This window comes from Pristiophorus japonicus, chromosome 19 (genome assembly GCF_044704955.1).
Source record: "Pristiophorus japonicus isolate sPriJap1 chromosome 19, sPriJap1.hap1, whole genome shotgun sequence".
Lineage (NCBI taxonomy): Eukaryota > Metazoa > Chordata > Chondrichthyes > Pristiophoridae > Pristiophorus > Pristiophorus japonicus.
In genome coordinates, this window is record NC_091995.1 from 12,597,257 (window position 1) to 12,608,830 (window position 11,574).

The 11,574-nt window shown below is 47.8% G+C and overlaps 1 protein-coding gene across 6 annotated transcripts in view; it reads right to left on the reverse strand.

Annotated features, from left to right (window-relative positions):
• LOC139229714 (guanylate-binding protein 1-like) overlaps positions 1-5,845 on the reverse strand; it is a 30,815-nt gene extending 24,970 nt beyond the window's left edge. The window contains exons 1-2 of one of the 6 annotated variants that reach the window (XM_070861246.1): positions 5,709-5,845; positions 4,148-4,349 (exon numbers count right to left, since the gene is read on the reverse strand). In XM_070861246.1, coding sequence (XP_070717347.1) covers positions 4,148-4,349; positions 5,709-5,834 — 328 coding nt within the window. In that variant the 5' untranslated portion in view covers positions 5,835-5,845. The other 5 variants (XM_070861252.1, XM_070861247.1, XM_070861249.1 and 2 more) reach the window with 5 other exon arrangements.
• Positions 5,846-11,574: the final 5,729 nt, after the last annotated feature.

Genomic DNA, 11,574 nt, shown 5'->3' on the forward strand with positions numbered 1-11,574 from the left:
CCCCACCCCCAAACTCCCCTCTCTCTTTCCCCCCCAAACTCCCCTCTCTCTTTCCCCCCCAAACTCCCCTCTCTCTTTTCCCCCCCCCCAAACTCCCCCACCCCAAACTCCCCTCTCTCTTCCCCCCCCCAAACTCCCCCACCCCAAACTCCCCTCTCTCTTTCCCCCCCAAACTCCCCTCTCTCTTCCCCCTCCAAACTCCCCTCTCTCTTCCCCCCCCACAAACTCCCCTCTCTCTTCCCCCCACAAACTCCCTCTCTCTTCCCCCCCCAAACTCCCCTCTCTTCCCCCCCAAACTCCCCTCTCTCTTTCCCCCCCCAAACTCCCCTCTCTCCTTCCCCCCCCAAACTCTCCTCTCTCCTTCCCCCCCCCCAACTCTCCTCTCTCCTTCCCCCCCCCCCAACTCTCCTCTCTCTTTCCCCCCCCCCCAACTCCCGTCTCTTTCCCCCCCCCCAACTCCCGTCTCTTTTCCCCCCCCCCAACTCCCGTCTCTTCCCCCCCCCCCCCAACCTCTTTCCCCCCCCCAAACTCCCGTCTCTTTCCCCCCCCCCAACTCCCGTCTCTTCCCCCCCCCCCAACTCCCGTCTCTCTTCTCCCGCCTCCCTAACTCCCGTCTCTCTTCCCCCCCCCCCCCCAACTCCCGTCTCTCTTCTCCCCCCCCCCCAACTCCCGTCTCTCTTCTCCCCCCCCAACTCCCGTCTCTCTTCTCCCCCCCCCAACTCCCGTCTCTCTTCTCCCCCCCCAACTCCCGTCTCTTTCCCCCCCCCCCCAACTCCCGTCTCTTCCCCCCCCCCAACTCCTGTCTCTTTCCCCCCCCCCCAACTCCCGTCTCTCTTCTCCCGCCTCCCCTAACTCCCGTCTCTCTTCCCCCCCCCCCCCAACTCCCGTCTCTCTTCTCCCCCCCCCCAACTCCCGTCTCTTCTCCCCCCCCAACTCCCGTCTCTTCCCCCCAACTCCCGTCTCTCTTCCCCCCCCCCCCAACTCCCGTCTCTCTTCCCCCCCTCCAACTCCCGTCTCTCTTCCCCCCCACCCCCGTCTCTCTTCCCCCCCTCCAACTCCCGTCTCTCTTCCCCCCCACCCCCGTCTCTCTTCTCCCCCCCCCCAACTCCCGTCTCTCTTCTCCCCCCCCAACTCCCGTCTCTTCCCCGCCCCCCCCAACTCCCGTCTCTCTTCTCCCGCCTCCCCTAACTCCCGTCTCTCTTCCCCCCCCCCCCCAACTCCATTCTCTCTTCTCACCCCCCCAACTCCCGTCTCTCTTCTCCCGCCTCCCCTAACTCCCGTCTCTCTTCTCCCGCCTCCCCTAACTCCCGTCTCTCTTCCCCCCCCCCCCTAACTCCCGTCTCTCTTCTCCCCCCCCCCCAACTCCCGTCTCTCTTCTCCCCCCCCAACTCCCGTCTCTCTTCTCCCCCCCCCCAACTCCCGTCTCTCTTCCCCTCCCCCCCCCAACTCCCGTCTCTCTTCCCCTCCCCCCCGCCAACTCCCGTCTCTCTTCCCCTCCCCCCCGCCAACTCCCGTCTCTCTTCTCCCCCTCCCCCCCCCCAACTCCCGTCTCTCTTCCCTCCCCCCCCAAACTCCCGTCTCTCTCCCCCCCCCCCAACTCCCGTCTCTCTCCCCCCCCCCCCCAACTCCCGTCTCTCTCTCTCTTCACCCCCATCACGCTCTCTCATTCGACACCCCCCCCCCCCGCTCTCTCTCCCTCTCCCCCCACGCCTGCTCACTCTCTTCCCCCCCCCGCACGTGCTCTCTCACTCCCTGCCTCCCCCTACCCCTCTCTTCCCCCGGCTCTCATGTTTCTCTCTCTCCCCCCCCGCCCCGCCCACAGCCCGGCTCTCTCTCGCCCTCGCCCCTACCTTCTCTCTCTCCCTCCCCCCCCTCCTCCTCTCTCTCCCTCCCCCCCCTCCTCCTCCTCTCTCTCTCTCTCTCTCTCTCTCCCTCCTTCTCTCTCTTCACCTCCCCCGCTCTTTCCCTCGTCACCCCCGCCCTCTGTCTCCCTCCCCCTCCTCTCTCTCACTTCCTCTCTCTCTCCCTCCCACTTCCTCTCTCTCTCTCTCTCCCCCTCCCACTTCCTCTCTCCCCCTCCCACTTCCTCTTCCTCTCTCCCCCTCCCACTTCCTCTTCTCTCTCTCTCTCTCCCTCCCACTTCCTCTCTCTCTTTCTCTCTCCCTCTCCCTCTCCCACTTCTCTCTCTCTCTCTCTCTCTCCCTCCCACTTCCTCTTCTCTTCTCTTCTCTCTCCCTCCCTCCCTCCCTCCCACTTCCTCTTCTCTCTCTCTCCCTCCCACTTCCTCTTCTCTTCTCTTCTCTCTCCCTCCCTCCCACTTCCTCTTCTCTCTCTCTCCCTCCCACTTCCTCTCTCTCTTCACCCTTCACCTTTCACCTTCCACCCCCCCCCACAAGGCTCATTCTCCCGCCTGTTCTCCCCCACACCGCCTCTGCTCTCTCCCCGCGCTGGGGTCTGGTCAGATGCTCGGGGCTCGGCGGTTTAATCGGAATGAATGTGTTCGGGACCCCACTTCTGGTTCCGGAGTCGGGAGGACACATGCGCAGAAGCGGTTAGTACAAATAGTTACTCCGTTTTTTTCATGGATGCTGCTGCTGCCAACAGGAAGTAGTTGCGCCTGCGCAGTTCGTGTTTTTTTTGTTTGTTGTTGCCGCACTGTTAAAACTGTTTATTTTAAATAATATTCGAACTGAGAGTTTATTTTTAATAGTTGTTGTCCTTCGACACAGCGATTCTTAAACTGGAAAAATCACCTAGTAACTAACCCAAACTAGTAACATTAACCCAACCTAGTAACTTTATTAGTGATGTGATGTGCTTCAGCACTTCTCAGATCCTCCGTCTGTTGCGGTGAACGTTATGCGCAGCTTCCGGTTCGTTGGCAGGAGTCACAGCGTTTTTCAATAACCAGAACAACCTGCATTTATATGGCACCTCTAATATAGTAAAACACCCAATGGGATTTAAGAGGCTACGTGAGATGGCATGGTCGAGGGGTTGCCGTAACTATGGGTCGGAGTTTATATGGAGGGAGAGGTTAAGGGAGTGAACTTAGAGAAAAGAGGAAAAGGTGAGTTGAGGTGGAGGTTGAAATCGCCGAGGAAGTGAAGCCACTTGGTGAAGAAGCTGAGGGAGGAAATCAGTGAGAATATTTCAGTAAGAACCTTAGTGTCGAACTTGGGAGGGCAGGAGAGAATGATGATTTTGAAGGAGAGGCAAGAGGGGTGGAATATTATGAGTTGTTCAAAAGGAGGAGATGCCAGAGGAGTAGGGGAAAACTTGGTGACAATTGATTCTGCGGATTTAACATCACTGGCAAGACTATCATTTATTGCAACTCAGTGGCTTGCTAAGTTACTTCAGCGGGTAGTTAAGCGTCAACCATGTTGGTGTGGGACTGAAGCCACGTGTACGTCAGATCGGGCAAGGACAGCAGGTTTCCCTGAAGGAAACTGATGAACCAGTTGGGTTTTTACGATAATCCAACAGCTAGAGTGGGATTAAGACCCGAGGACAGTGAACTCCAGGAAACCAGGGGAGGGTGAAAAGTAAATAATCGGGATCAGTGCAAAGAAATCCCAACAGCTCTATCTTCATTTCCCCCGAATGTCAAATACACTGCAAGATACAGGCAGTATCTGGTGGAAGTGGGGACCACAAATGCTCAAACATTAGCTTACCAATGGTAATCGATTGTCTTCAGGAATTTTGAATCCCTCAAAATGTTTCCAACCTTTGACCATCTTTGGCTGGAACAGTTAGTCCCTTTCCATTGTGGCAAGGTGCCACTCGCGCCCCCCCTCACCACCACCAGACACCCCAGTAATGCTTCAAATGGAGCCCCACCCTGCAATTTCGGACGTAATTGTGGTCACAGCAAACTTCAGGTCATGTGCGGGTGCACTTCTGGCAAAGATTGGGGACTGAGGAATTTTGGATGCTGTAACCCAATCTATATCTAATTGGCAGTCAGCCTTACCATGTGCCCATGGGATAATTTTGTCCATTTAGACCAAAGAGCGATATCCATTGTTGATCCAGTATCCATTGGGCTAGCCAGTAACTTACTGCTCAGTTCCCCTAACAACAGCCACACCTCAGATCGTCACCAAAAGCTCATTAAATTACAGAAGGTCATGAATCTTACCGTGAGTTTTTCCCGCCAATCGGTTCATCAAGTAGGACTTTCCAGTCCTGTAGAATCCCACAACAGATACGACCACCACCGTCTCATTAATGTCACAGAGAAGTTTCAGCGCTTCCTTATTGATCATTAGACTTCCGCCCTGGGTATTTTCAATCAGACACACGGGATTCTGCATGTAGTTGCGAGAAGCCATTTTAACAACCTGAAATAATAAAAATGCAGCAATTATTTGAAGCTGTTGATTGAACATATGCACCGATAAAAATTTTCCAAAAGGCTCCTCTGATGGCTCAGACATACAAGGCAGTGTAATACTGAACTAAACAGCAGGAAGATCCCAGGTTCAATCTTTGGTAAGTGGTGAGTCAGCTTATCTCAACCAAAGCAGTGATAAGGTTCTGGCCTATTTTCCAGCTTATGTTTAAATAGACCAGTCTCCAAATAGCTTCTGTGCTCAGCTTCAAAATTCAAATCCTTGCTGCCATCAAAGATTGCTTATTTCCCTCGTTCCAACTTTGCCACCTCCAGCACTACATTGCCTCACTACTGCTGAGACATTTATCAACACCCCTAGATCCAATGCTCTACTTACTCACCTCCCGCGCTCTACCTGTTATAAACTGCATCTCATCTAAAACTCTGCATCTGTTCCTGCACACAATGTCTCAGTCCCCTATTATCGTCTGGCTTTGGCAAACCTTCAATATGTCGCGGCACTCTGGGAGGGGGAATTAACCAGAGTTCCTACTCTTGACTCCTGCTGAAAACGCCCATGAGGCTTCCCATCCAAAGGGTAAAGTTGTACAATTACCCCAACTTCTGTCACTGGTTTCGGCTGTGGCTCAGTGAGTGGCACTCTCGCTTCTGAGGCAGAATATGGAGGGTTCAAGTCCAACTTGAGACCAGGGCAGTGCCGAACAGTTGCACCCGTTGCCTTTAGGGTGGGACGTTAAACAGTGTGTCTACCCTCCAAAATGGACGTAAAAGTCCCAAAGCATTATGTCCAAGAAGAGCCGAGGAGTGATCCCCAGTGTCATGGCCAATAGTTATCCCTCAATCAACATCATTAAATCATACGATCTGGTTACTATTTCATTGCTGTTGCATTTCCTAAAATGCAACAGTAAGTACTTCATTGACTGTAAAAACGCTTTCGGACATCCTGAGGTTGTAAAATGCACGGATTCTCCCAACCCACCCCCACCCCACCCCACAGTCTCTCTCTCTCACACACTCCGTTGTTCCAACACCGAGTCCTGCTGCACGAGGAAAAACAATATCGATCACCCGCGTTAATAAATTCATACACTGCCTTCCTGCAACAACCAGAGCTGGAAAGGAGAATAGGTTTACAAACCAACAGCAACTGAGGATTACAAACCAACAACAACTGAGTAACTGACTGTTGTTTTCTACAGTCTGGAAGAGGAGGAAGTTGTATTACTAATTGGGCGCCAGCTCACCATTTATTGACTCCCCTCTTCCAGGAAATGACGGGATGCGAACATTAGACTACGGCTTTCAATCAAATAAGGCAACAACAAAAGAAATCTCACCCCACCAGAGGCGGCTCTCGGAGTCCTTGCCGCCGACCCACACCAAACTTTCCTCTCCCGAGTATGTAATCCGGGATCTGATGACACCGTCTGCTGAGGGGCATCCCCACACTTGTAGGACAAGAAACCATAAGCAAGTTTAAGTCAGCCTGAAGGGAGGGGCACAGTGCAAGCATTTGCTTTTAGATATGTGCAGCTGAACACCAAGCAACCACAACCTGCATTCATATTGCACCTTTAAGGTGGAAATAAACATTCCTCAGTGCACCTACCAAGAAAAACCATGCCGAATGTAGATGAGAGATAGGAGTTTTAAATCTGTTTGGACTTCTTCCAGGAGGTTGCATTATGAACTGCTTATGTTTTATAAGAACATAAGAATTAGGGGCAGGAGGATCTTCTACCTCCACTCCACTTTCCCGCCCAATCCCCATATTCCTTAATTCCTTTAGCGTACAAAAATCTATCGATCTCAGCTTTGAATATAGTAATCGACTGAGCATCCACAACCGTCTGGGGTAGAGAATGACAAAGATTCACAACCCTCTGAATGAAGAAGTTCCTCCTGGTCTCCGTCCTAAATGGCCGACTCCTTATCCTGAGACTGTGACCCCTGGTTCTAGACTCCCCAGCCAGAGGAAACAACCTCTCAGCATCTACCCTGTCAATCCCCCTCAGAATCTTATATTTTTCAATGCGATCACCTCTCATTCTTCTAAACTCCAAGTTTCAAGCAACTCTATTTCAATTATTAATTTTAAAAGCATAAACTTCCTGTAATTGAGTTTCTTGAAGTGCAGGAGGTCACGTGATGCAACCTTTACCGGCAGTGGATCTTTCACCCGGATTGTTCACAGCAGTGGGCAAGAGATCCATCTTTAATTCCTGGACAATTTGGGATGGTGGCATACCAATGAGAGAGATTAGGAAAGGGAACCAAGAGCTGGATGGGACAGATGGACTTTAAGGATTTGTTTTCAAGGCCGAGAGAGACGTGTGTAGAACATTCACCTGCACATTATTTTAACATAGTCAGCCCAATTTATTTTAAGTGGGCTAATACTTCCATTAGACTAGTGGAGAGAGGGCTGCTATAGGAACAGAGACATCAGTTTGCATGATGTAGCATATTTTAATGTAGAAAAATGCCCCACAGTGCTTCACAGAGGTGTAATCAGATAATATGGATGTTAAGCCAAAGAGGGAGATATTAGGATGGGTGACCAAACGCTTGTTCAAAGAGATGGGATTTAAGAAGGGGTTTAAAAGAGTAGAGGGAAGTGGAGATGTTTTGGCAGGAAATTCCAGAATGTAGGGTCTAGCTGGCTGAAAGCACAGCCCACCACATCCTCAATGGTGGGGCGAACAGATGGGTAACTGTTGAGGGGGTTGGTTTATAGGACTGTTGGAGGTTGCAGAGATATGGAGGGGCGCAGTCATGTGCAATTTAAACACAAGGATGAGAATTTTAAATTTGAGCGCTGGGAGACCAGGGGCCAATGGAAGGGGTGGAAGGTGGAAGTAGCACTAAAAGGGAAGACTACAGGAAAGGAGTGGAATGTCAGCGGTAACTCGTCCCCTCAAGGTTCTGGATGAGAAATAAACTTTGTAAACACCCTGCAAATGTAATGAAAACTATAAGAATTAGAAAATAGCTGTTAGAAAGAAGTTGCATGTATATAGCACCTTCACATGCTCAGGACGTCCACAGTCAATGAATTACTTTTGAAGTGTGGCAGCTACATTTCACACAGCAGGTATTTTTAGAGAACATGACACCAGTAGAAGAGCAGGGAGTTGCCCCAGTTTCCGAATGAACATTCTTCCCTGAACCAGTACCGGCCAAAACTTTGCAGGAGCTTGCTGAGTGGAAATTGGCTACTACTTTTGCCTACATAACAGGGACTACACTTCAAAAGTAATTCATTGGCTGTGGACGTCCTGAGCATGTGAAGATGCTATATATATGCAACTTCTTTCTAAGAGCTATTTTCTAATTCTTATAGTTTTCATTGCATTTACAGGGTGTTTACAAAGTTTATTTCTCATTCAGAACCTTGAGGGGACGAGTTACCGCCAAATCCCACTCCTTTCCTGTAGTCTTCCCTTTTACTGCTACTTCCACCTTCATAACATCGCCCGTCTTTCCCCCTACCCCAGCCCATCACATCTCCAATTTTCATCGCTCCACCATCGGTGGCTATGCCTTCAGCTATCTATGCCTTAAACTCTGGAATTCCCTCCCTAAACCTCTCTGCCTGTCTCTCTTTTCACCATAAGGTGCTTCTTAAAACTTATCTCTTTGACCAAGCTTTTGGTCACCTCCCCCAATGTCTCCTTTTGTGACTCATGTCAAATTTTGTTTCATAACACTTCTGCTTGGGACGATTTATTATTGAAGTGGAGATTAAAATAATTAATCTCGATACAGTCTGTTAGGAATCAAACACAAGTAGGTGTATTTTACTTGCAAGGGAGTGACGAGCCTGTAAGTCAGCCCCCACTAACTATCCACACTCGCTCTCTCCGAACAAAGGTTTTTATAGTTGCTCAGCCTATCACAGCCGGACATTCAATATATGTGACACACATACATTGATTTGAATGGACACAAGCCCTTGTCACTCAAGGCAAAGATGATTTCTATCCCACCTATTCCTGGTACATTCCCACTACTGTGTCTCAGGGTGTTTATCCACCTTGGAATATTATCTTATCACTCCTGCGCCTGGCTCCAATTTGATCTTTGCTGGTACCATTTTCGATGATGTGTCGGTTTGAGTCATACCATCCCCATGTTATCTCTTGTGTTAGGACAGGAGGTACACGATGCGACCTTGAGACAAAGTACAGATGTACAGTTCTCAATCTAATTCTTGTTTCTACACGTTTAGTTGTTAAGGGTTGCTTCTAATTTCTGCACATACACACTTTAACCCTCTATTCCATCTGTGATATATCCCGTGTGACCTATTGGCCCACTTCAATTATGTTAAAGGTGCTGTGTAAATGCTAGTTGCTGTTGCTGCTCTTCTGAGCAGGCAGGAAGGACACCTGAAACCATCGGGGTCTTTCTTTAATTAAGTAGATCAGGTTCTAATGATATTAAAATGAGTTTAACAAAATTTGCAAGTGGGCCGAACAAAGTAGGATCAAATTTAATGCAGAAAAGTGTACAGTACTAGATTGGAAGGAAAAATAGATAATACATTTTTGAATGCTGCTGTAATAGCTGAAGGTGAAGCTGAAAGAGACATTAGAGTCTTCGTAGACTCGACGCTGAACATGTCCAACTAATGCAGACAACAGGCTGTTGAACTACTTACCAAAACAGTAAAATAAATGCCAGAGAATGACATCGGCCTTTACAGTTCTCTGGTCAGACTCCACCCTGTGTATTGTGTGCAGTTCTGGTCACCAAGTAGTAAGGGAATCATTCAAGTAAAATCAATTTCCAGGTAAAGTAACGGATGCAAAAATCCAAGAATCATTTCAGAAATATTTGAAACAGGGGAGCATGGTGGAATAAAGTGTGAAGAAATGTATTGTTTATCCATACAGATAGAACCTAAGATGGACTGAATGGCCTTTGTACGGTATTTGTTTACATTGGTTTAACTCTTTCCGGCAAACCGAGCAAACCCGAGACTTTAAACTTCTCGAACCGTGGATTTTATTCACGTTAGAACAGTATAGCCTAGAAATTCATTTTTCCCTGAAAACAGATGCCGGGATGGCAATTGATCATCACCTTGCCCGCATTCAAAGTAATGCAGGCAGCACAGTAACTAAAGCTCACAATAAAGTGGAAAGTGTTGGGAATATACGTAGATTAGACACAGGGATTAATGCATACTCATCATTGAAAACCATGAGGTTATGCAGCAATAACACCAGAAAATAATGCTTTTGATGGAAATAGAGGCTGTGCAATGGAAAGACCCCCTCCTTATCATAACTGGGAATTTTAATAATTAAAACTTGATAGATTGAACATAACTGTATTCAACAGAAAGAAGGGTTAACGGATTTAACAAAGTGTAGCATCACTGTTTAAACTGCTGCAAGCTATTATCACAACACAGCCATTTCTGGCCTTCAGTAATTCTGCAATGATCACTTTGCACACTTCACTTAAAGCTTTGTTTTAAAGTTTAATCTTTGCTGCAAAGTTGGTTGGGATCAATTACAAACCCAGCAATCACTGATATTCAAACGATGTTGTACACCCAGTGACAGCACATATTTATTTGGTGGAATAAAACTTGAGAATATATATTCTGTTATGACTGCTTGTAATAATTCCTAGTGTGACCTCTACACCTCACCTCACCTCACTAACGCTGCCAGACTGCTCTGAAGTTTCCCTCTGAACTCTTTAAGGTGCGTTTTACCCATTCCACCCTTCTCTCACGTTCCAGGCCAATTATCACAGGATAATTACAGATAAGGTGCAGGATTTGGGGACTTTACCTGGATTAATTATCTGCTAAAAGAGTGGAGTTTTGGTAAAAAAAGAACTGTAAAACTGACTTCGAGAAAGCATGCTGAGAAGCCTGACCACAGTGTTACGCAGACTGTCTGAAGGCTACAGATAAAAGAGTGTGTGAAACCATCGTAAACACCCTGGTGTTTGTTGAAATCATGCTGTATAACCATGAGAAAGATACAATGGGAAATTACAATGGAATATGTCAGCAAGAATGGTATATGAGACAGGCCACAAGACCGACCAAGGCTCAGTGCACCAATCAGACCAGAAGAGCGTGATGCAGGAAGTCAGTGGGTTATTATCCTCTTACAACACAGCGTTTGTTCATGCAGCATTCTGAGTTACGAATTGTATTATTGATTTAAAGGTTGTATACATGTCTATCTGTAAACCTGCACTGTTTTAATGTTACTAAAACCCACAGTCCGAGAAGTTTAAAGTCTTGGTTGCTCTGAAATACCTGAGTTAAGCCAGTGTAAACAAATACCCTACAAAGGCCATTCGGCCCATCTTAGGTTCTATCTAGATGGATGAACAATAGATTTGCTCCCAACTTATTCTCTCTCTCCCCGACACCCCCACCCCTCCCCCGACACACACACACACACCATTATAACATTCAAATATTTCTTTAATGATTTTTGAGTTTTTGCCTCTGTTACTTTATCTGGAAGTTTATTCCACATGTTATTGCTCTTTGTGTCAAGATGAACTTCCTGATATCAGCCCCAAATTTACTATTTATTAGATCTAGTTCTATTTCTACAGTTTAATTTTAAAGTAATATTCTTGTTAACTTTTTATACAGTATAGTTTTAATTATCTTATTTACCTCTAAGATCACTTCGCAGACCTTGGCCGGAATCTTACCAGCCTGTGTGCGAGTTTGGAGGTGGGCCCGCTGTCAAAATGACCGTGATTGATAACGGGACGGAAGTCTGCTCTGAATCCGCCTCCTTGTGAATTTCCAAAGTGCCGGCTCTGGCTGCGGATTGCAGACCTAACACTAAGCGACGTGTCAGGCAATTGTGCCAGTTAAGAAGCTGCTTAAAGCTATTTAAGCAGAATTTTACCAGGTCCAAAGGATTTTCCCAAGTTTTGCATGAGGTTCACGTCCCTCGGGTCTCACGTCAGGTAAATTTGTCGGATTCTCAACAACTCTCTGATAGTTTTAATAGGTGACAGCTGCAAAAGTGGTATAAAAGCTTCCATTTCACAGCTTAGTGGGTGGCACTCTTACCTCTGAGTCAGAAGGTTGTTGGTTCAAGTCCCAAGACAGAGACTTGAGCACAAAAAAAAAATCTGGATTGATACTCCAGGTGCTGGGAGCACTGCACTCTCAGAGATACTCTCTTTTGGATGAGATGTTAAACTGAGGC